Raw genomic sequence first — 24,673 nt, forward strand, 5'->3', positions numbered from 1 at the left:
TCATCACCACTCATTCAACCTCACCTCAACTCACTTTAACCTCATCAACAGCACCACAAAATGATGAACTCAGAAGCAAACCACATTCTCATAACGGGAGCCGCCGGGTTCATCGGCCAGGAACTCACAACGGCCCTCCTCCTCTCCTCCCCCACAATCCACCTCACAATCACTGACGTAGTAACCCCGCCAATCCCCCCGCAATCCATCGTCCCAGATGGCGCCTCACGCATTACGGCCCTCCAGACAGACCTCACATCCCCCGATGCCGTCGCCGCGCTCCTCACGCACCACTCGCGCTTCAACGCAATCTACCTCCTCCATGGCATCATGTCCGGCGGCGCAGAGGCGGACCTCGACCTCGGGCTGCGCGTGAACCTGGACAGCCACCGGTACATCCTCGATGCCCTCCGGCAGCCCACCTCGCCTCATCGCGGGACTGTCGTGGTGTTCCCCAGTTCCCTCGCCGTGTACGGCCCAGTCGGGGGCCAGGTCGTCACCGAGACGACGTGTCCCACGCCGCAGTCTTCGTACGGTGCCGAGAAGCTCATCATCGAGACCTTGGTCGGGGACTACTCCCGCCGCGGGCTCCTAGACGGCAGGATCGTCAGGCTGCCCACCATCATCGTTCGACCCGGAGCGCCCAGCGCCGCCGCGTCGTCGTTTGCGTCAGGCATCGTGAGGGAGTCGCTCAAGGGGGAGGATAATATTCTGCCCGCGGGCCCGGAGCTGGCCATGTGGGTGTGCTCGCCGAGGACGGTTGTTGCGAACCTGGTCGCTGTGAAGGACATCCCGAAGGAGAACTTTGGGCTGTCGAGGGTGGTCAATCTGCCGGGTATCACCGTGACAGTGGCGGATATTTTGAACGCATTGGAGGTTGTCGGGGGAATGGAGGCTCGGGCGAGGGTGACAGAGGAGCGAAATCCGCAAATTGAGGCTATTGTGGGGAGCTGGCCGGCCCTGTTTGACGTTTCGAAGGCGCTTCAACTCGGGTTGGCCCAAGATGCGGATATCGTAACCACAGTCAAGGACTTCGCCGAGCGGCTTCGGGCCGGGCTGTAGCATTAGAAGCTCGGTTCACATCCAAAAAAAAAAAAAAAAAAAAAAGTAATTATAAGTTTCACCGTTTGAACGCAATTCGAAAGCCATAAATCGTCTATGCATTTTGTTTTCGCACGGGGTATCTAGGGTGGTTGCCTGCGACTCACGTTCATCCCCTGATAGAATTCGACTACGCAGTGATAGAAAAGGAAAGATGAGGCGCTGATGCCTTTACACACTCGCACGAACCTAGTCGTCCCACTCCTCGTCCAGCTGATCTATCAGACGGTTCTCGTCCTCGCGGTTACGTCCTCTGCTGGGAGATCCGGACAGATGACGGTAGCCACGCCTTCCTGGCAGAAGTTGAGCACATGAAGAGGTCGCAATGACAAACATGTCCTGTTTATGGTGTTAGTTCCCCTCAACCACTAGTAGCGCGAAGGTCTACATACACTGACAAACCCCCAGATGCCGGCCCAGAGGCTGTAGTTGGGCAGTTGCCGCCAGCCCCGGGCATGAGCGACAGTACGCTGGTAGAACACACCACCACCAAAGTATACAAGCACGGCGATCACGAAGATGATGGCGAAGACACTGCCGGGCCCGACGCTGCCAGGCTGGTGGGGTTCGGCTCTGGCGCAAGCGTGCTGGGAACGGGCCTCGAAGAAGTAGGCGCAGTCGTCGGGATCTGAGCCGACGAAGGAAATGTGGGCTGCTCCACCAATCTGTTCCGTGTCGCAGTGGAAGGAGATGGTGGCCGACTTGCGACGGGTTGGCGTATCGTCCTTTTCTGCCGAGGCCTTCTTCTTGCCGACTGCAGACGGTGCGATGAGGGTTCTGTCCTCGTCGTCGGTGTATCTGTTGTAGGAAGCGCCGTCATGGGCCGTTGCTCGCTTGGACTTGCTCTCGCCGCAGGGAGAGCCGTTCTTGTATTGGAGGACCAGAATGCGCCCGCGGGTTTGTATGTCCATGTTGGATTGACTACGTCGCGCATTTGTTAGTTTGAACAGAATTGATTATGAGAGAGCAGAGGCAACGAACCCTATGGAGAAAGTTTCGGTCTTGTATGTGTAGTACGCGCTGACGTTCTTGGACTCGCCCTTGCCCAACCCCACTACGTCTTCGACAGGGTCGATGACGGGAGCGCAAATATTGAGGGTGAAGTTCTTGCCATAGTCCCAGCCCCTAGCATGGTAGTCGGTCGTGACAGCCCCCTTGGATGACTTGCCCTCCTCAACCTTGACGGCGATGTCTGGACGCAGGTCGTAGAACGGCCCGCCGGTCCCGCTCTTGGACGCTGCCGTGCATGCCGGGACGCTGCTGGATGTGCTCGAGGTCGAAGTGTCGGCGGCGCTCGCGGTCGCGGCTGCTGCGAGGAGCAGCAGGAAGTTGGAGGAATGCATCAAAATGGATGGTTCTGAGTCGTTCTAATATCGATGAAAGGGGTCCAGGCCAGGGAGCGCGACTGGAATGATCGTGTTTGCGGGAGTAAGCGCTTCGGAGCGCGGAGAAGCGTGGGTCGGCTCGGAGCCTATGACATCAATTGCGGATGCTGCAAATCTCTGGAGAAGTGGAAATGAAGCGAACGATGCTGCAGTGCCGTGCGACGGTGATGGACAAAGACGTAAATGCGGTCGAGAGGCACTTTGGAGGACAGTTTGGAGGATTTGGACGCTGGACAAGTGGGAAGCCACTTGGTCATTCGTCAGCCTTTCACAGGGAGATGCCGACGGGGGACGGGAGTGACGGGAGGGGGTGCATTGATTGGTGGATGGGCGCTCCTTGCAGCGTCCGCCCCTCTGCACCAGGCTGCATTCAGGTCCCACGGGGGCCACCGTACAGGCTTCCCTAAGGGACCCGACAGCTTCCAATGGCTGCCTGCAGCCTGCCCTGCGGGACACTCTTTCCGCGACCAGTATGGACAGGGTCACGTGTCGTGCAGGTCCTATGTACTCAATCTGAGGAGATTACCTAAGGACTCATCCCATTGCTTTCATAAGCAGTGCTGCACCTTCAGGAAAGGGCACTTGGCAAACGCCGATGTCCGATTCTGCTTTCGAAGAGCAGCGGTACGTACCATTCCATCGCGTATCTGCTGTAAGACGGGAAGATCTGGACCTCATCCTGCGAGCCATTGCCGAATCACATTAAACATATCTTATTCTTCATGCATACACAGACTCTGAGAGCTTTGAATCTTAAATTCTCTTATTCCATCTCAACCGGGCTTCCAGAATCCATACCGTCCGATGCTCTTGCATGTCTTCCCGTGGCCGTGCTCTCGGTGGAACCATTCCTCCGTGGGCACCTTCCACCGTTTCAACCACCACGCGCGCGGGATCCAATCAAGCAAAGCTCGGATCGCAGTATTAGCGTCATCGAACCTCCTCCGCCCATGAGGTCACTCGGAATCCCATAGCTCCGGCGCAGAACACCTCGCGATTGTATTCACAGCCTCCATATCGTCGTGGATCTTGGAGCTGATATTTTGCTATCGGCTCGTCTTCGTATTCCTGCCGCGCGGGTGCAAACACTACAAATAACAGCACGCTGCAGCTGTGTATAGCTCTTTCCACCCCACAATAACGCAACGCGACTTCCTCCTGGCATCAACAGCACCGCGCAACATGGCCAAGGAAACGCAAGTCGCGGTAAAGCAGCCGCCGCCGCCGCCGCAGGCGCATGGCTATCATTTTGGTGGACCGTGAGTTATCTCAAGCAACCTCAATCCCATTCCGTCCACTGACTTTATTCATAGTATTGGAACCTTTGGCATCTCCATCATCCTTCCCGTTCTCGTCTACGTCTTTGCTTTCGCTTGCAACGATGTCTCCGGCTGCCCCGCGCCCTCCCTGCTCGACCCGAAGAACTTGACTCTTTCTCAGCTGAAGCGCGAGGTCGGATGGCCCGCTGAAGGAATCTGGGGTCTTGGAGACAACAAGGTCAACGCCGCCGTTCTGGGATACTACTTCTTCAATGCGCTCCTCTACCGCTTCCTGCCTGGCACTGAGGTCGAGGGTGTCCAGCTTGCCTCGGGCGGCAAGCTCAAGTACCGCTTCAACTGTACGCAGCCCGACCTATTCCCCTACTGCTCGTGTGACTGACAAACGCAGCCTTTTCCTCTGGAATGTTCATCTTGACTCTTTGCGCCGCTGGCACCATCGCTCAGGGCGCCGAGTTCCCTGTTTGGACCTTCATCACGGAGAACTACATCCAGGTCGTTACTGCCAACATGCTGGTCGCATTCGCTGCCGCTACATTCGTCTACGTCCGAAGCTTCAGCGTCAAGCCTGGCAACGTCGAGAGCCGCGAGCTGGCCGAGGGTGGACATTCTGGCAACCTGATTTATGACTGGTTCATCGGGCGAGAACTCAACCCTCGCGTCACGATCCCCATCATCGGAGAGATCGATATCAAGGAGTTCATGGAGGTCCGACCTGGCCTGCTCGGCTGGTCCCTGATCAACTTCGCCTGGATGGCCAAGCAGTACCGCACCTATGGTTTCGTCTCAAACAGCATCATCTTTGTTTCCGCTGTCCAGACCGTCTATGTCATCGACTGCTGGTACAACGAACCCGCGATTTTGACCACGATCGACATCATTACTGATGGCTTCGGCTTCATGCTTTCATTCGGCGACGTCGCATGGCTCCCGTTCATGTACTCCCTTCAAGCCAAGTACCTCGCTGCATATCCCGTTTCGGTCAGCCCGCTCGGTATGGCCGGAATCGCAAGCATTATCGGTGTCGCCTTTTTCATCTTCCGCGCCTCCAACAGCCAGAAGAACGCATTCCGCAACAACCCAGATGACCCGAGCGTTTCCCATCTCAAGTACATCGAGACCAAGGCAGGCACTCGCCTCCTTATTACCGGCTGGTGGGGTGTTGCCCGCCACATCAACTATCTCGGCGACTGGCTGCAGGCGTGGCCTTACGGCTTGCCCACCGGTATGGCAGGATACACGATCGTCTCGGCTGGCAGCGGCTTCGTGCAGTCTGGTGTCGAGGGGGCGTTCAAGATGGCCGATGGTCGCGAGGTCATCCAGGGTGCGGCGCGAGGATGGGGAATCCCTTTCACGTACTTTTACATCCTGTATTTTGCGATTCTCCTGATTCACCGGGACCGCCGCGACGACGAGAAGTGCGCGCGCAAGTACGGCGAGGACTGGGAGAAGTACAAGAAGATTGTCAGGTGGAGAATCTTGCCTGGCATTTACTAAGGGTCCATAGGATCTTTGGACATGCCATCGGAAAGCCGGGCCGGGCTATGGAGACGGATAGGAACCTCTTCGGGCCGTTTCTTTGAGTCGTGGAGCATTACGAAGGTTGGCGTCTAGCAAATTGGCGTTGGGCAACGGTTGCGCATGTGGCGTTGGTAGCTTCAGGCGGGGAAATGGACCTCGTCGTAGCAAATTCATGCTAGTTGAAGGCGCAATACAGCTTTTATGATCTGGTATAGTGCGGATGAACCAGAGATACTCCAGCTTAGACTACTAAGCTTCCTTTCCTGCGAGACTGCCTAATCTTCTGCGTCTGCGCAGCCGAATTGCCTGTGAACTTGTGAAACCTGAAAATAATCTTTCGATCAAGGACCATCGTAGGAGGAATAACGATGGAGGCAATCAGGACGACAGCGACAACAACGACAGTTGGGCAGAGTATGAGATCACAGAAAAGGTAGTCTCTCTAGCCAAGGTAGTCTACTAAGCTTCTTTTCCTGCGGCTTATTTCTCACCGAACCCAGCCACGCACGTCTTGGCCTGATTGGTGACGGGTTTGGGCGCTGGTGAGACAAATTGAACCAACCTTGTTTTCGGTTGCCGTCCGTCTTGGGACGGAACAGAGAGGGCACTCAAGACATCAATTGGAACGTTCCCTGTTCTGCGCTCTGCCTACCGCAAGCATTGCATCAAACCAACCAGATTTTGCAGCGACACTACGCGACGCGAGTTGCTCCTCACGGCTGTGCCCCATTCTCGTCTTCGGGCTCCCCCTCTCGACGATGAAGCTACTCCAACAATTAGTAAACGGGCCGAAAGACTCGGGGGTCCCGCTCCTTGGCAACGGGCGTGATTCGCGAATGGGCGAGCGAAAGTGCGAATGTGGGTTGCCCGGAGCTCTTGTGGACGATGGGCCAATTTTTTGACGATGGAGCATGGAGAGGAGGCCGGGGGAGGGAGATGAGGGGTAAGACAGGGGTCTGTTGGGAGGGACCAGGGTAGAAATGCGGGGGAGATGGGGGAGAGGAGAAGAGACGATGGAGAAGGAAAGAAAGTGGTTGCGCGAAAGGTGCGGCCAAGAGGCGCAGGCGGGGGACATGTGCTGGCGATGGAGTCGGCATGGCGTCATGTAAGAGTTAGCGTCTTTCGACCGTCTCGTGATCTCTGGCTGGGAGAAGAAGAAAAGCCGCAGCCATTATTTAGACAGATGCAGCAAGGTTTGTGTCAGTCGAAGCAAGAGTTGAGATGGAAGGAAAAAGGAGAGTTAAGCATGAGTTGGGTGCCGCCGGTAAGATGAGACGGATATTAAAAGGTTGACTCGATGAATGCTCGCATAGTATAAAATTCAGGGACGGGGGCTTTTTGAGTTTATATGAGGGTTTATGGCGTCTTTGGCGGACATGACACATCCCGGCGGAGGGTTGCATTATTCATATACGAAAACCAAAATGTTTACAAAACATTTCGAGGGGCTGGATACGAAGAAGAGTTTTTGCCAAGCGGAACAAGTGCCTACGGCGGCGGGGGAGGGGCGAAGGCGTTTTATTCCGATCTGCAGACGGTCGGAATGTCGACACTGGCAGTGCCGGGCGTGATGTCTGCTCGGTTTCTTGTTTGCAGTGGGAAAAGAACCTTGAGGATGCGATCTATCAACAAGAATTGGCCCTAAGGTCAGTCGATGGTTCTCCGGGTTAACGACGGATGTAACGCTGCTGCAGGCGATGAAGTGGTGCTTGAGTGCGGTACGAATAAACACTGGGCAGAAGAGAAGCAGAGAGAACAAGAGCACTAACAAGACGGGCGCCTCTCGGAGCCAACGGCGGGACGGCGCAACGCCACTGTCGATAGAAGCGTGCCAGGGATGACGGTACTGCCGAGATACATGCAGCCACACCGAATTCTCCGCGTATAGCCATGTTGCCCCTCGGTAATCGCGACCGGAAGTTAGGTCCATCCAAGTGCGCGAGTGCTACTGCTGGGCTCTTGCCCAAAGTGCCAATTTCCCCGTCATTTCTTCTGGTGTTTCTTGCTTGGTGGCCCCACTTCCCCACCGGTTCCGATTTGGCGTTCCTGTGTCCGGCATCTAGGGGGAGGGAAGGCGCCGTGGGGAGGAGAGGGTACTTCCCCGTGGGCGTCCGTCCCTTCTCTTTCCATCGACCCTGTCTTGGCCACCTCCATTTCTTGCGAAGGAACACCACCACCACCACCACAATCGCCCACCAACATGACCAGCTTGCCTGCCTGCCGCCCAGCCCGTCGTCGCCTCATCATCACCCACCCACACACACACACACCAAGGCCAAAAGCACTGGTTCCAACGGCCACCACGTCCAGCAGCAGCCGCAGCTCTGCACGGATACTGACCAAGAGGAGAGACATTGGCCCAATGGTTGATCTCTCGACCGCCCCAGCTCTGGGCCCGTCCAACTACACCACATACATCTTAGGCTCTCCCTGCCCGTCATCGCACTCTTGACTGATCGGCCCTTTTTTCGTCATGACATGCTACACGTCCATGTACCTCGCAGCCTGCTGGCCTGGCTGCCCTGTCACGCTTCGCCTCTCCTTATTCTCGGGACGGCCTCTACCCCGGACTTGGGCTTTTTGTCTTTGCTCCAAGCTCTCACTATCCTCACCAGAGAACAGCTTCAACCGCAATTGATCCAGTCTAGCTTGCAGATGGCCCTCCATCTCCAACTCATCTGACCCGTTGCCAGTCCATCTGGCTGCTCCCCCGCAGCTCGCCCCTCACTTACATCGACACCGCTTCCAAGACCGACGACATCCGCGAGTCGGTCTACCACCGCGCTGTCATTGTCCTCCCCGGAAGCGGTGGGATACTTTTGGCCCCAGAACCAGTCTCCCAACCTGCAAGGCAGTGGGGTAGCATCCGTCCAACGTGCTACTCTACTGCATATGCCGTCCACCTCCACATTCACAGCCCACAGAATTGGTCCCCATCCATGTTGACTGAACAAGGAAACCTTGTTGCATCATCAGACAGGGCCCAGATCAACAGAGCTTGCCAACCCAGATCCTGACCGACCCTAGCCAAGCTACCCTCACCACGTTGTGCTTGCTGGATAGGGACAAGACTGGCAGCGAACTTTCATCCGCAGCTACCCCGGACGCGAATCCCAGCTTGCTGTCAACCAACATTAAAGTAGCCGCACCCGCGCGCTCTCGCACTCATCCAATTTTCTGGTCAAGGCACCCTGCTCCCTTCCCACGACCGACCTACAGCTCGAGTCGACCCTTCCACAAGGTAGCAGACGTTCTTCAGCTGAAGCGGCAACCGACAGCTGCTGGAAACCACGATGAGAACACAAACTTTGGCTGTTGCCGTGTTGGCGGCAGCTGACCTCGTTGCTGCTGCCGTGGCACCTGAAGGAAAGTTGCACAAGGTACGTTGCTGCCGCGTGAAAGCTGGATGTTCCATTCCTCTGTGATTTGGGAAACCATTGCGCAATGACAATGTCTATTCTGCTTCTTCACCCAAGACCTTGGCTGGCCAGCTTCGTCTGCGGTGTGTCCAACCAGCTGGTGTTGCGGTTCTCCCATTGCTTCATTTAGAGTTGCCCTGCGTCCGCCTCTTGCATTCTTTCTTGTATTGCGTTCATCCCCATTGTTGTAACTGCTTCTTGTGTGTTTGTGGCAAGATGTTTCTTCACTATCTTCTTGCGTTGTCTGGACTCGATCTAACACAATGGAACAAGCGCGATCTCGCATACTCGCCGCCCGTCTATCCTTCACCATGGTCGGACCCCAACGCTGATGGCTGGGCTGATGCCTACGCCAAAGCCAAGGACTTCGTCTCCCAATTGACCCTTCTCGAGAAGGTCAACTTGACGACGGGAGTTGGGTAAGTTGCTCGTCACCTCGTACAAAGCACCCGACTTACACGGGAACAGATGGCAAGGAGACCTGTGCGTCGGAAACGTTGGCTCAGTACCTCGACTCGGCCTTCGCGGCCTTTGCATGCAGGACGGCCCTGTCGGCATCCGCTTCAGCGACTACAACTCCGTCTTCCCCTCTGGCCAAACCGTCGCCGCCACCTGGGACCGAAGCCTCGTCTACCGCAGAGCCGAGGCCATTGGCGCCGAACAGAGAGCAAAGGGTGTCGATGTTGTTCTCGCCCCCGTCGCTGGACCCATTGGCCGCGCCCCTACAGGAGGCCGTAACTGGGAAGGTTTCTCCGTCGACCCGTACTTGACTGGTGTCTTCATGGCCGAGAGTGTCAAGGGAATTCAGGATGCCGGTGCCATCGCCTGCGCCAAGCATTTCGTCGGCAACGAGCAAGAACACTTCAGACAGGCCCCCGAGGCTATTGGCTACGGATACAACATCACCGAGTCGCTTTCTTCCAACATTGACGACAAGACCATGCATGAGCTTTACATGTGGCCCTTCGCCGATGCCATCCGCGCTGGTGTTGGTTCCATCATGTGCTCTTACAACCAGGTCAACAACTCCTACGGCTGCCAGAACTCCAAGCTTCTCAACGGTCTTCTCAAGGGAGAGTTGGGCTTTTCTGGATTCATCATGTCGGATTGGCAAGGTATTTTGGAACCTCCTGGGGTAATGTCGTGAAGCAAAATTGCTGACTTTTGTATAGCGCAACATGCTGGTGCCGCTACGGCGGTTGCTGGTTTGGACATGAGCATGCCCGGCGACACCCTCTTCAACACCGGCCAAACCTTCTGGGGAACCAACCTGACCATCGCCGTACTCAACGGTACCGTCCCCGAGTACCGTCTCGACGACATGGCTCTCCGCATCATGGCCGCCTTCTTCAAGGTTGGCATGAGGGTCGATGAGGTGCCCGACATCAACTTCTCCTCCTGGACCCTCGATACTGTCGGTCCCCTGCAGTACTACGCCAAGGAGAACGTTCAGACAATCAACCAGCACATTGACGTACGCAAGGGCAAGGAGCACGCCAACTTGATTCGTGAGATCGGCGCCAAGGCCACGGTGTTGCTCAAGAATTCCGGATCTCTGCCCTTGAAGAAACCCAAGTTCTTGGCTGTCATTGGAGAGGACGCCGGCCCGAACCCCAAGGGTCCCAACGGCTGCAGCGATCGCGGATGCAACGACGGTACCCTCGGTGCCTCCTGGGGATCTGGCAGTTCCAACTACCCGTACCTCATTACTCCGGACCAGGCCCTGCAGAGGCGCGCTCTCGATGACGGTACCCGCTACGAGAGCATTCTCAGCAACTACGAAACCGCTGCCACCACTGCCCTGATCACTCAACCCGGCGCCACTGCCATCGTCTTTGTCAACGCCAACTCTGGCGAGGGCTACATCAACGTTGGCGGCAACGAGGGTGATCGCCAGAACCTGACCCTGTGGAACTCTGGCGACGAGCTCATCAAGAACGTCTCGTCCATCAGCAACAACACCATTGTTGTCATCCACTCCAGTGGTCCCGTCCTCGTCACCGACTGGTATGAGAACCCCAACATTACTGCCATTCTCTGGGCTGGACTTCCTGGACAGGAATCTGGCAACTCGATCACGGACATCCTTTACGGCGATGTCAACCCCGCCGGCAAGTCTCCCTTCACCTGGGGCGCGACCCGCGAGAGCTACGGCGCCGACGTGCTGTACAAGCCCAACAACGGCGAGGGAGCTCCTCAGGATGATTTCACCGAGGGCGTCTTTATCGACTACCGCTTTTTCGACCGGGCTACTTCTGGCAGCAATGGAACTTATGGGAACTCCAGCAACTCTGCGCCAATCTACCCGTTCGGCTTCGGTTTGTCTTACACCAAGTTCGAATTTTCCAACCTGGCTGTGGCCAAGAAGGATGCGGGAGATTACAGGCCTACGACTGGTGAGACGGCGGCTGCGCCTACTTTTGGTAACCACAGCACCGACCTGAACGACTATGTCTTCCCCAAGGACCAGGCTCGCTACATCTACAAGTTCATCTACCCGTGGCTGAACGTGTCAAACGCCCAAGAGGCCTCTCAGGACCCTCACTTTGGCAAGACGGCGGAGGAGTTCCTGCCGCCCAACGCCCTGGATAGCAACCCGCAGGCCAAGCACCCTGCCTCGGGCAGCCCCGGTGGTAACCCGCAGTTGTGGGATATCCTCTACACTGTCACTGCGACCGTGACCAACAAGGGCGACATTGCCGGTGACGAGGTTGCTCAGCTGTACGTGTCGCTTGGCGGCCCTGACGACCCGGTCAAGGTGCTGCGCGGTTTTGAGCGCATCCCCCTTGCCCCCGGCGCATCGGCCACGTTTTCAGCCGAGATTACAAGACGCGACCTGAGCAACTGGGACGTTGCCAGCCAGAACTGGGTCATCAGCCAGTACCCGAAGAAGGTGTGGGTGGGCAGCTCGTCGAGAGACCTGCCCCTGAGTGCGTCGCTTTAGATAATACAGCAATGCGCCTGGTTGTATAGCACGGCGCTCTAGTTAGTAGTATTAATCATGAATTCTTAGTCTTCACCGCTGCGCCAGGCTCTGTCGTCGCCTATATCGTACGAGATGTTATCCTCGGTTGTCTGGACGTGTTTCCTCTGGACCGAGAGGTGGCGAATTCGTTTATCCGTGCTTTCAAGGCAGTATGATAAGAAAAATGTTTCGCGATCGCTGTCGGCAATCATTGATCTTTATTAAATCGGGACGGGTAAGGAGACTCAGATCAGGGATGCAATGCGACTGACTCGAGCAACATGACGCAACAGGGCCACAGTTCGGCCCAATTCCGCATTTCCAAAAGATTTGTTTCCTGCACACGATGAGATGACGTTGATGACTCCTTTACCAACATGTTCGTCTATTTTCTGCGTTTTTCGTCGGTCTCGGCCGATGCTCAGCTGGAGATGGAGGAAAGCTGAATTGAGACATTTTGACGAGGCATTTCGAGAACCAACTGGCCCACCTGGAAAGTGCTTACCTTAGCTCACACCGGGAGACCGAGATCCCACCGGTCGTGGTGATGGGCGTCTTGGGCTGGGACGTGGCTCATGTCAGTGGATGTGAAGGTATTGCCGGCCCCACTCTGACGCCACTTGCCCGTAAGAGCTGGTCAGTGCTTCCTGTCGAGTCCAATCAGAGTCTGTCGCATGTGTGTACGTAAGCAAGCCACACCGAGGGTGGCAGAGACAGTTGGACAGAAAACAGAGACGGCAGGAAGAAAAAAACAGTCTGGAAGCCCACCCAACATCGGTCAAAAGTGGGGTAACAGCTGCGGGTCCAGGCTGACCGCGCGGTGATCCGAGGCCGCTCTGGTCTTTTGGTGATCTTTGCCACGCTTCTGTTGTATGACTGACTGGCCAGTCGGTGCCCAGAAGTCTTGATGAGTAAGGCCTTTGGAGTGGTTTTCTGTCTGCTCATGGACAGGAAAAGAAAAGAAAAATCAAGGGTCCCGGGCTGCCGAAGAACAATTGGCAGCAGCGAACAAGCCACACACCCAAAAGTACGAATAGACGAGACCGAACGCCCCCGCATCTCCCATGTCTCCAACTCCTTCCTTGCCTTCCTTACCTAACCTCCGTCTTCAATCCTCAGGTCTCGTCTCTCCTTCATTCCACCATTGCTCCATCACCATAGCCGGCGCCTGGCCCGAAGCCTCCAGCCTCTTCTTCCTCCTCTGAATCTCTTCAATTCTTGGTCGTCTTGCCTCTGCAGCGCCTCCTCGCCATCTGGCCGTCGACTTCGCCATCCCCTCGGACATTCGGCATTCGCAGCTCGAACCAACAGCACAGCCAACCACCAACCTTACCCGTGGCCGTGGTCCAGTTATCCGTACCCCCTCTCGAAAGGAGCCGCATGCGCCGCTGAGGGGGCCGCAACAAGCTTCCGCATAACCAGAGTCTCACTCCTCACAACGGCCTTCACCACACCAGAGCTTTAACCCTCCGCCGCGTCGTTACTCAAAGCCCGACCGCGACCAACCGGTCATAACGGGATCCCGAACAACCACCAGACCACGCCGCCAGCGCCGAACCTCGTCCGCATCCAGACCCCGTAAAACCCACCACCGCCCGGTCCTCGCGAGCAACCCAGCCAGTCGAGCCCCCCGTCCGTCTCATTGGCAACCCGCCTGCCACCACCCCCCGAACCCGTGAAGCTGTGGACGGGAAGGGGGTTCCACCTTTCGAGCAGCCTGCAGCCTCGCGGGCCCTGGTCCCAATCTGATTGATGAGCGATTGCCACTGCCGGGTGCCACTGTCACTTCTACAACACCGTCGCCGTCCGTCCGTCCGTCCTCGCCGCCGCTGCCAGTCCAAATCCCGAGGCCCGCGATCCCCGGATCTGATGCAAGTTCGCCCAACTTACAGACTTCATCATGCCTGAGTCGAACACGACCCCGGACCAGGTCTCCATTGACGACCTGACCCCCGAGGAGGCCAACCGCATCATCCACTCTCATCGCAAGGTCCGCTATGGTGAGTGAGAACCATCATGAGTGACCTCAGCGCTCGCTGCCGCTCATCCCGTGCTTCACAATTACTCATACCCACTCACTTCACAATCATCGCAGTCCTCAAAGAACAGACACTGACCCCATCACAGGCACAGCATGTTGGCCTTGCCGCCAGCGCAAGGTGAAATGCGACAACAAGCAACCATGCGAGAACTGCGTCAAGCGCGAGCATCCACAACTGTGCTCCTACAAACCTAACCGCACCGCCTCTCACGGAACCAAACCCGCAGCCTCCATCACCACCGAGACGGGCAGCAACGCGGGCGGAAACACCACCACCACCGTAGCCAACAATCGCAAAAGGCCTCACTCGCCCGAGGGCTCCGCTGCCGACGTCGCCGCCGGCGCTCCTCCAGCCAAGGTGGAGGCCGGAGCCGCGACCTGGCCTCGTACGGCCATTGGTAAGTCCTCTGCCTCAGCCTCAGCCTCAGCCTCAGCCTCAGCACCGTCTGCATTAAACCCTGGTGGCTTGGGACCTGCGCCGTCGTTCTCCTTCTTGGGCAGCGGTTCGTATACTAATCCAGCGCCCCGTGCGGGCGGAGCAGTCGCGGCAAGCGTGGACGAGACCGAAGCCCCCGAGGCCGTCACGCGCTACCTTGGCCAGAACAGCATCCCGTCTCTTCTGCGAGAGCAGTCGGCCGCCAATGAGCTGCAGGAGGGTGTCGACATCCGTCAGGACATGAGATCTATCTTGGGCCTTGACACGTCGGCGCCCTTCCCGCTCATGTCTTCAAAACACCTCGATAGTTTAACGCGAGAGATCTCGGCCGAGCTGCCATCGGATCGAGAGGTGATGAAGTATGTATGAAAGTCTCTTATCGGGGACGCATACTGACGTTCCACAGGCTATTCCGCACATACAAGGAAACACCACAACAGTTTTGGGGCTTCGTTGTCGACATTGACGACCTCGAGTCCAAGCTCATGGTCTACCTCGAAGACAGGGCGCGTAACGCGAGCAACGCAACGAGAACGCCCAAGCCGGTATCGGCATCATGGCTGGCCATACTCTTTGCGCTCCTCGCCGTGGGTTCGCAGTACCACGACTCCCCTTATCACATCCGCACACGAGACTCGCAAAAATACATACAAATTTCGTTCCACTTCCTGAGGCTTGGGAATTTCCTGCTACGGTTAGTCACTCCCTCGGCTGATCAGCCCCCGTCGGAAAGATAGGGCCCTCCACTGACACGACCCAAATTTTTGTAGACCCACCTTCGACTCCATTCAAGCTCTGCTACTAACCAGTTTTGTTCTGCTCAATGACATGAAGGCAGAGGCGTCGTGGGCTCTGCTGGGCCTGACATGTCGTCTTGCACAGTCCCTTGGTCTTCACCGGCCAAATCCCTCAGATGGAAGAGACAGCGCCCGTAATGATGGACAGTCGAAGGAGATGATCCGCCGCAAGCTGTGGTGGACATGCGTATGGCACGATACCCTCACATCATTGTCCTTTGACCGCCCGCCAATGACAAACATACCCTGTTGCCCCATCCCGACGGTCCAACACACGATGGCCGGCGAATACGGCTACCTCGACACGATGTACCACCTATGCGAGATCATCTCTCGCCGCCTTAACCCCGATGTCGCCACCGCCGTGTCTTACGAGCAAATGGTCGAAAACTGCGAAGCCGTCGAGAACCTGCGCAACATGGTCGCCCCGAACATTCGCATGAAGGAGCAGTGCAAGACGGCCATCGACCGCCTCCAGCACTACGCCGTGCGCCTGCACACCTCCTTCGTCATCTCCGTCTGCTGCAGGCCGGCGCTGCGGCGGGACTGCACCAAGCTCACGCCCGAGCAAAAGCGCCACCTATCCGACAAGTGCCAGCACAACCTCGCCGAGACGGTGCGCATGTTCCTCGCCATGCACCAGCTCTCCGTCATCCCCACCCGCAGCTGGGCCTTCACCTACCACGGCCTCTCGTCGGCGCTTCTCCTCGGCATCCTCGGCGAGACCAAGAACAGCCCCGAAGTGCGACAACTGCAGGGCGACCTCATCGCGGCGCTGTCTGCGACGGCCGCGAAGGAGGCCACCTCGCCGGCAGAGCACATCCCCAAGACGGACAAGGACATTGAGCTGTCTGGCCCGTTGTGGAGGGCCCTGACTGCGCTGCGGAATATCTACGAGCACGGCACGATCATGGGCACGTCGCAGAAGAAGGATTCGGATTCGAGCGGGACGGGGAGCGGAGCCAGGACGCCGCTGCCGCCGATGCTCATGGGCCCGATGGGGGCAAACGGCAACGGGAACGGCGGCGTCAACAAGGCTTTCGGCATGGACCCCCACCAAGATGCCGCGCTGGCCATGGCGGAGATGCAGAACGGCACTACCATGGCGGAGTACAACCCCAAGTATGCTGCTCCTTTTTGGCGCAGTAAGATTTTTGCTAACCGGCTTAGCAGCATGACCTACCCTCCCGTCATGGAGGGCCTTCCCAATATGGACCCGTCGACGTACATGTCGCCGATGGACTTGTACGAATCGATTTGGTGGGGTATGTCATGCCTCCTTTCTCCTCGACGACGTTTTCGTGAGCTGACAGCTGAAGCAGAATCACCCGACCCCTGGAACTCGGGCGTCGACACCATGAACTTTGACTTTGTAGCCCAACCACCGCCGGGTCAACCTCAACAACAATTCTACTTCTAAAGAGAAAGAATCAAGCACCTTTTCACCTAAATGATAGCCCATCAAAGGCAACAAGGAAAGCCGAGGCAACTTCGGCACATCTAGCCTAATACTGAGTTGGAGACGGTCTGAAATCTAGGGGCGGGGGCGCTTTTTATGGTTGGATTGTACTGAGGACGGTGCAAAAGGGGGGATTCTGGCGCTGCCGCTTCTGTTTCTCATCATTGGAACTCAAATTCTTGAGGGAGCGGTCGGGGCTGTTGTTGATATTAAACCATCTGAAGGTGTATTTTAATCGAGTGACGTGTCACGATTTGATGGAGGCGATTTTGACTTGATCGTGGGAGGGGGCATAGTGCTTTCGGTGTCATGCTGGTGTACCGTTTAAGGTCCATAGTTGTCAATGTATTGGAACATTGGAACTTGTCAAATTTTGGTTGGTGTTTTCGTGAATAGACTGTTGATTATCATGTGCTTTCGAGGATGGCTGAGGATAGGGACGTGGTCGAAGGGGGCGATTCTGGTATGAGAGAGTCGTGTTAGACCAAGCCGCTTTGAAGTATGTGATATTGTGAGTAGCTATGAATCCAGTTATTAGTAGTAAGTAAGCCTTCACAAGGAGATACTCTATTTTTCTATGCTAGAGCAACTACTTTTCGCGTAGGTATATACCTTACTTTCTTTTATTGCTGTCGTCATTATTATCTTCATCTTTATCTTTACCTTTATCTTTATTATTATTATTATTATTATTGTCGCTGTTATTAGCGTTATGTTACGACCCGTTATGCATGGATAACAGTTAACCGACCCACTCGGGCGTCGGGCGGCTAGGACAGGACATTTGTACTCTGCAGGATCACGGGAACAACAGGGACTCACTCAGGAACGGAAGAACTATGGTACAGGTCACGTGATGATAAGGAATGAGCATAGATAAGGGACCCACAATGAGCGCTCAGTGGAGACTAGAATGAGCGCTCATCCCACTCTAGAATGAGCGCTCATAGTGACAAGGGGCACAGCGCTCATGAACAAGCAGAACTGTTCATATAAGACTTATATATATAGTATGACCCTGAGCCTGGCTCATGGTCAGACTTCCATAGCTCTTCAGCAATCAACTTAGTATTCATCCTCAGGATACTCTCAGCTTACCTTCACTGCGAATTACTTGTTGAGTCTAAGACTGATCACCTTAGCCTCTGAAGATCTGATCTACTGTTAGCCTACGACCTATGACCCAGACCACGACCAAGTGTACTGTTATTACGTCTCAATCTCCAGCTTCTGTTAGCAGACCCTACTGTCGGATAGCTGACCGTAACACGTTATTCTTATAATCTATAGTGAGAGTATTTAAAGATTAAGTAAATATAGGCGTCTACACACTAGAAAATTTAGCAGCATCTTTATAAAGCTGGTTTTTAGCTATTTAAGATTAAGTCCTTATGTTGAGAATTTAAACGAGCCCCTCTTTAGTTTACTAGTTAGCAATAATAGATACTAAGACTAAAACTATCACTATTCTATTAGGACTATCTAGTAGAGGCTGTAAGGAAGGAGAGTAGATATAAAGGAGCAGTATGGTTATATATAAAGCGTAGGTATATACATATATATATATGTGTGTGTGTGTGTGTGTGTTTATTAGTTTACGCCGTTGCGTCCCTGTTGCTAAGGGCAAAGAACGTCCAGCAGTAAACCTATCGAACAAGAATAAATGTAAGAAAGTATGAGAAACCATGAAGCAAGATGACAAGTGAATGTGTAGGCGAGCGGAGCAGGTCACACATCGCTAGGAAGGGGCAGATATCATTAATTCATCTTTTAACCTCTCACTGCAGTTGCCCTCTGTGAGCCTTCACCCTGTGTCACGCTCCTATTGACAATTTTGGCCACGATGTAATAGTGGTCTCAACCTATGCGTCCCTCGCCAACGTCAGGATGCAACCCAACCTTATCGTCGCCATTGAAGACGGCATCTACACCGACACCGACGCAATCGATTTCAAGCCCGCCAAGCACTGGGCCACATGGCTTTTGCGTAACTATCTCACTCTTGTTTCCTTTTCAAGGCTTCGTGTTTCTGGAAAGCTGCTTGTAACTCTGGGAGTTCGTTGTAAACCCAACTAGATTTGATGTATTCCGCCGATCTGCTGTTATAGTAGTGACGGAACACATTATCCATGTCCGTTCTCGCCAGTGCCTGAGCCATTCTCAGAATGCTGTCCCGTCGTTGAGCGAGGTACTGGCTATATGTCGTTATTTCTTCGTCAGCAGACATGTCGTGTACTGTACTGTCTGGTAGGGTGAGGCATCCGCCCTCATTAGGGTCTAATTTGATCATGCACACGAAGACCATGACATGGCACCCCATGAGATTCTCATAAGGTTGCTCTGAGGCGCCATGTGCCACCAATGTCTCCATGATTCTGGCCGTGCGGTGTAAAGTCCCTTCCCACGTGCCTTTCGTGAGAATCTGACTGAGAAGCTTCCCAGGACCCAAGGTTATATACAGTGCTGAGTTTCCATCTATCAGCTGGCTTTCAAGGAGACCAAGAAAATCAGGATAGGCGATGCTGTGCGGGTATTTTGCGTCTCCAAACGGGATATGAAGAGCGAGGGAGCGATCGAAGCGGAGAAGGACGGTCGTCTTCTGATGCTGCACGGGCCCGCTGCCATACGTGAATCTTTCGTACATGAAACATTTATGGAGAGCCAAGCGCTCTTCAATAGATCTCACCAGACCGTTGTTCAGAAGCCATTCGAGATTGTACGCACTCACTCCGTGATCGTACCATACATTTTCTAAAAGATCATGTACAAGCTCGCCGTGATCAATAGCATTATTACCTTTCAGTGGTAAGATCGACGCAGCCGAGTTGAGCGCTTCCAGCATACGCTGGATGCTACATGACCAAGATGATGTGGGATCCCGTTGCAAAGCTGCGTATATGTATTCCAGTGGGCGGTCGTGCCTTGTCAGTGAAGGTACCGCTTTGAAAAGCTTCTCGATGAGACTCAGTCGACCTCGTCCAGCAGCGTCGCATACAGCCCTAGGAAGGCATCGATAGTCATGACGAAGGCAATTCTCGACGGCGAAGATGATGGTGTCGTCGGCTGCTTCTTCATACAGCAGTACTCTCAAAAAGTCGCGACCGTTGACTTTGTTGTCCGCATTACCGAAGATTGCACGTCGACGAGTCTCGTCCTCCAACACAAAACGCAACATTGTTTCATGACGGGCATAGTACAATGGGTTTCGAGCCGAGCCTGGCAAGGGGCAAGGGGGTAGGTAGTGACAGGGCCAAGAAGGCAAGTCGTCAAGCGTAGCTCCTCTTGAAATCAGCAATCGGACGGCGTCGAGCTGGCCTGAAAGCATGCTCAGTCCAATCATAGGAAGGTGTTTTTGCTGATATCGCGATCTCCTGCTATAGTAGATTCCGTGGTCTGGATCTCGCTGACTTTTACACGCTCGCTCACTCGTATACGCACGCAGACTGGGCTTCATTCCGAGATCCATGCATCTTCTCATGATGTCGAGACGTCCGGTTTCGCAGGCCCAGCCAAAGGCAACACTATCTCCTCGTGCAACGGCGTTGGCTACGAGGCGGACGCCAAGGATCGAGTTAAATCGATGCGAAGCCAACATCCATTTGAGATGATCTTTTGGAGCCAGGAAGGAAGAAGTAATGTGCAGAAGCTCGTTTGGAAGGTCTGCGATCGCCGGACCACGCATGGTGATAATCTTGACTGCGTCCATACCGTGGTGGACAAGGGTTTTTGGGTGTTCGGATCGACCTGGTGGTGATTTGAAAGTGGGAGAAGACGTTCCTGGAGAGGCCTTGTGAATTGTATCGAAAGTAGGAGAAAAGGTGCAGTGTGTTGTAACGAAATTGGAGCTGGATCTTCCATGAGTCCAGATGGATTTGTGCATGTAAAAACAGTAGAGGAGGCCGAGAGCTTAAGTTTCGGAGCGTCAAAAATTTGGATGCCGCAAGGGGGCAAAAAAGAAAAAGAAAAAAAGGGTGCAGATTCTGCACCCTTTTAAAGATCAAAATCGTACATCAAGGTTCACAGAACATTCTTTTGGTTACGCCTCTTAGGGCTCAACAAGGTATGGATCTTACAAGGTGACCAATACGTGGAAAGCGAACTAGTTGGAAACTCTGTAAGATAGATAGCATTGGTAATGAATGCAGCCTTTTGATTTTGCCTAGATTGGAAAATGAGACTAATGTAGATTCATTCATGGAGACTACGAGGATGATGACCACGGGGTCACGAGGACAAAACGAGAAAGACGACAGATAGTATTGACGGAGGAAACGCTTCAACTAACATTAAGGGGCGTTCAGTATAGTAGGAATAGTGGAAAGAAATTATCAAGATAGCGCAGATCGATAATAGGGGCTCACTACCAAGCTAGCGGAAATTCAACTGCAACGTTTGACTCTGCTTCAGGTCTCGATAGTTGCCCATATATGTCAAGTATCAGCAGTAAAGTATCAACAGCAAGTAGGCGTTGGCATTCTGCTCCGGTCGTGCTGAGCTTCAAAAAAGCAGCAAAAAGGATATCTCTCCCGCCCGGAATCGAGCCAGGGGCGCGTGCGCGACAAGCACGCATGTTACCACTACACCACGAGAGATGATTGTCTTGTTGATTGTTGAAAATTATGGGATGGGAGAAGTGTATGAATCCTCGGTGTGGTGACTCATTGGTCTGAGGGTGAGGTGCCAGGCAGGTTGTCAGCTCTCAAGGTTGCCTGATATTTCGCGATGTCGCTTATTTGAGGGTGCCCTTGCTACCCCTAAACGCTAACGCAGGTCTGAGAAGGTTTTAGAATAGTTATATATTCACCAGAAGAGACTTGTCTCAAGATGCCCTTCACCGGGCATGATTGCTCGGAGACAACCAATAGCAAGATGCTCTGGTCTCTAAAAACGGTTGCCAGTAAGCTTATAGTCTCTGCTTTGACATACTAAGTACGAGCTATAAACACCAGAAATTTACAAAACATTGATATTTTTCACTTTGAACCGTCACGTTGATGCAATAAATACAACATTGTATTAATATGAGATTCTATATCCTCTCTATCTTCATATCCCTCTGCGGCCTGTCCGCTGCCCAAAGCGCTCGCGACAACAGTCTCGTGGGTGAGTTATCCTTACGCAGCCTTTTAATACATCGACCCACGGATGAAAACAGAATTGATAAAGGACAGCGATTGCCGCGTTTGCCCAAGGTTAGAGTGGAACGGCCGACTGCTCCAGCTACTTGGTAGTCACCGTCTTCGAACCCACGTAAGCCTCTCCTACCAGCATGTCCAAGCTCTGAAGAACTTGAATGAGAATGGTTCTGTGACCAAGGACTGCAACCGAAGTGGCAACACTTCCAACCACTGTGCTCGTCACCTCAACTCTCACCGTGCAGGGCGGCGCACTTCCGTTCACCACTGCCCCGATGCCGGACAATGTCTCGCGGCCCGTGGAAAGACAAGCATCGGCGCCGCAGAGCATCCAAGTTTACGCGTCTGCATGCAGAGGATTGTACCCACAGTGGATTGGGAATCAGAGCTCCCATATTGGTGAGCAGAAAGATTGGAGATACAAAGCGGCCTGTTTGGTGAAGCAGGCGTTTAGTATCACTATGGCTGACGGGCAACGCTTTCGTCTCGCCTCTTATCATGCAGAGCAACACCCAACCTCCTCACCCATGCTTCTGGGGCCTGGAATAGACCCTAAATGAAGACACTTTTCACCGCCACGGCATCTTTACACTGCACGCTACTCTCAAGGCGAATACTCGAGAGTCAATGACTACTCATATTCCAAGGACTTTCGCAACAGTGAGGAAATCTGGCCATGCTTCATATCGGATTCGAATGGCTTGAATGAGAAGAGCGATAGCTATCATGACTTCGTCTGGGACATCGCCCATTCGCCAGCTTCCCATCTCCGCCATGTCCCATTCGGCCTGTGAGACCTTCTCGATTGGAACACCTCTCTGAGTTATGAGGAGATTTTACTGAAAGTGAAAATTGCGGCCACCCATGAGAAAGATGGGAATGGCACCAGAAAGACAAACTATGACGCTAAATTGCTCCGTACTTTGAACTGCAATCTCTCACGAGATGGCATGAGTAAAACTTCACAGTATTTAGAGGAAAGGAGGCAGCCTCGGGGTTGCCACAAGATTCGCGAGAACTCTGCTGACTCCGGAAGCAAGACGATACGCAGCAGCTGCAGTTGTGAATAATTCATCATGTTCTCTCATGACAACCCCGCCACCATCTGCCCTTGCGCGTATATGTCTATCTGTACAAGCCTCAGATCCTGTCACAGGCTAGGGCCCGATTGAGATTTCCGGCCTTGCCGAAGCATCTATGCCCGACCTCCGGTCCCACCGGGCGTTGGGGGCCGGAGTTATTCTTGCCCTCTCATTAGCTCAATTCGCCGCATCCGGTCCGGGCGGTAAGCGGGGCAGTAGCAAGAACTCTGGGACATCTCACGGGACCTCGTGCCAGGGTTGAGTCGAGGCTATCACGAGTCATGAGGAGCCCCTTTTCTAGTAGCGAAGCGCTGCGCAGGCAGCGCATCCCCCTTTCTTGGTCTTTGTGCTACGTTTTGAATCCCATGAGCACCAAATCTATCCATTGGATCACTCACAGAACCTGAAACCCTCACAGAAGACAACAAAAGCGCAGGCTTGATATCAGAAAGCCTTAAAGGAAGCCGCCAGAATTGGAGCTTTCAAAGTTTCCAGATTCGCTCAGCGCTGTGTCTGTGGCACATATTTGTAAGCATTGATTCATTATAATCTAAGCTATAGATGGCTCCGGCGGGTAGCAGCAATAATCTGTCAAGATTTTTGACATCAATCAATGCAAATGTCCTGTCACAAACGTTCGACGCCCAAGCATCAACCGTCATTCTCGCACAACTGAGACCAACCACAGCGGGCATAAAATCTTGCGGTGTTGTTTTCATTCAACCAAACGCAAGTTGCAGTCCCTGCAAGATGCCCTGTCTTAGTAACAATATCCACCAGCCCCTGGGTCTTCAGTTGTAGCTTTGCAACAAGCAAGTCGAGTTCCGGGGCACTTGGCCCTGCCGTCATCGTAGAAACAGCTGCGAGAGGATGCACACTTGCAACACGTCAGATAACATCGCGGTTACGTGGATGACTTTTACTTACATCCCATGCCTCACAGTTAGAGGGTGGGGGCTTGCAGTACTGTCCCAATACTGACAAGGGGGACAAGATGAGTATCAGAGTGACGAATTTCATTGTGTTCTGATAGTAGGGAGTGAGACTGTTGGGGAGAGTTCAGCAAGATTAGACTCACAGGTGGTGCGGGTCTCTGTTGCATTTCACGAGCGGCAAGTGATGGACGGCGCGACACTGTCACCTTTTATACAGAAAATACGTTAAGCGAAGGGTGAAGGCTGTGGTTCGGATCGTGCGACATTACTAATTTAAGAGGCGGAAAAAATAAGGTTCTGACCATAAAGTAAAATAAAGTGCTTTCTGCGGAACAAGACTGTCGATCAGTAGGTTGATTATTAACTACTTATTGAGACTCTCGCTCTATGCTACTGCGTACTGCGCCGAGTTGCCTAGCCTATTAGCCCCAACCGCCATATTAGACGTTTGTTCTGCTTCCTGCCGATAGAGACCACCTGCAGTTTTAGTCGCGGAAAGTAAGGTACAATGCTGTGCCGTCCACCAGGAGCAACTATAGCTAATGCGTCATCAAGAGCACGCTGCTCAACTCAACAGTTGCGTTCAGACAGGAGTCAAGTCGATTAACACTGCAAACAGTCACCCCCTCAACCTGCCAGACGTGAGACCCCATCACTACTGCCAACATGAGAGTGACAGTCCTCCGTAGAATCAAGGCGCACATAGACCGCGCCATCAAACAAAGCAGCAACAAGCATGTCCCCAAAATCAAGGCGGTATCTTCCAATTAATTCAACAGCCGCGACCTAAGCATCAAGACAGCTATAACGAAGTGCATCAAGGTCCTCTGCAAGTTTGCTAACGACTGAGAAAACGATATCGGCAACGACGCCGAAGTGCAGACCCCGACCTACAGATTGCTAGCGCAATGCTTTATAACCCGCTCAATAAACATAGATCGCCAGGCCAACAAAGCCGTCATCCCTACAGCACAAATCAAGTATCTAGGCTGCTGGCCGTCCAACCAGCAAAAAGACTGCATCATTAGTGGTCATGGAGGCGTTGAGGGCGAAGAGGCTACCAAACTAATTCACGAGAGACTCATCCAGACAGTGTCGTTTGAGGCAGTGTTTCAATTGC

General features: G+C 53.9%; 6 protein-coding genes across 6 annotated transcripts; 4 read left to right on the forward strand and 2 right to left on the reverse strand.

Annotated features, from left to right (window-relative positions):
• Nucleotides 1-60: 60 nt before the first annotated feature.
• On the forward strand, nucleotides 61-1,062 carry denD-1 (D-erythronate dehydrogenase; the record flags this gene model as incomplete). The annotated part of the gene is made up of 1 exon (XM_032019713.1): nucleotides 61-1,062. One exon carries the CDS (start codon nucleotides 61-63, stop codon nucleotides 1,060-1,062), a length of 1,002 nt encoding a protein of 333 aa, XP_031883206.1.
• Nucleotides 1,063-1,290: 228 nt separating this feature from the next.
• Nucleotides 1,291-2,444, reverse strand: CGGC5_v006839 (putative mannose 6-phosphate receptor-like protein; the record flags this gene model as incomplete). The annotated part of the gene is made up of 3 exons (XM_032019715.1): nucleotides 1,291-1,440; nucleotides 1,494-2,022; nucleotides 2,083-2,444. 3 exons carry the CDS (start codon nucleotides 2,442-2,444, stop codon nucleotides 1,291-1,293), a joined length of 1,041 nt encoding a protein of 346 aa, XP_031883019.1.
• A 1,224-nt stretch (nucleotides 2,445-3,668) lies between these two features.
• On the forward strand, nucleotides 3,669-5,260 carry ERG24 (Delta(14)-sterol reductase; the record flags this gene model as incomplete). The annotated part of the gene is made up of 3 exons (XM_032019716.1): nucleotides 3,669-3,745; nucleotides 3,800-4,104; nucleotides 4,155-5,260. 3 exons carry the CDS (start codon nucleotides 3,669-3,671, stop codon nucleotides 5,258-5,260), a joined length of 1,488 nt encoding a protein of 495 aa, XP_031883018.1.
• A 3,317-nt stretch (nucleotides 5,261-8,577) lies between these two features.
• Nucleotides 8,578-11,647, forward strand: bglA-2 (putative beta-glucosidase A; the record flags this gene model as incomplete). The annotated part of the gene is made up of 4 exons (XM_032019717.1): nucleotides 8,578-8,664; nucleotides 8,977-9,122; nucleotides 9,172-9,818; nucleotides 9,876-11,647. The coding sequence occupies 4 exons, from the start codon at nucleotides 8,578-8,580 to the stop codon at nucleotides 11,645-11,647; spliced, it is 2,652 nt and encodes an 883-aa protein (XP_031882978.1).
• Nucleotides 11,648-13,568: 1,921 nt separating this feature from the next.
• Nucleotides 13,569-16,362, forward strand: fsa6-2 (Fusarisetin A cluster transcription factor fsa6; the record flags this gene model as incomplete). The annotated part of the gene is made up of 7 exons (XM_032019719.1): nucleotides 13,569-13,668; nucleotides 13,796-14,107; nucleotides 14,252-14,504; nucleotides 14,552-14,839; nucleotides 14,916-16,064; nucleotides 16,116-16,207; nucleotides 16,265-16,362. 7 exons carry the CDS (start codon nucleotides 13,569-13,571, stop codon nucleotides 16,360-16,362), a joined length of 2,292 nt encoding a protein of 763 aa, XP_031882977.1.
• Nucleotides 16,363-23,378: 7,016 nt separating this feature from the next.
• Nucleotides 23,379-23,638, reverse strand: CGGC5_v006843 (uncharacterized protein; the record flags this gene model as incomplete). The annotated part of the gene is made up of 2 exons (XM_032019721.1): nucleotides 23,379-23,495; nucleotides 23,546-23,638. 2 exons carry the CDS (start codon nucleotides 23,636-23,638, stop codon nucleotides 23,379-23,381), a joined length of 210 nt encoding a protein of 69 aa, XP_031883014.1.
• Nucleotides 23,639-24,673: the final 1,035 nt, after the last annotated feature.

Source organism: Colletotrichum fructicola, assembly GCF_000319635.2.
Source record: "Colletotrichum fructicola Nara gc5 chromosome Unknown KSG_Nara_v1_contig04, whole genome shotgun sequence".
Lineage (NCBI taxonomy): Eukaryota > Fungi > Ascomycota > Sordariomycetes > Glomerellales > Glomerellaceae > Colletotrichum > Colletotrichum fructicola.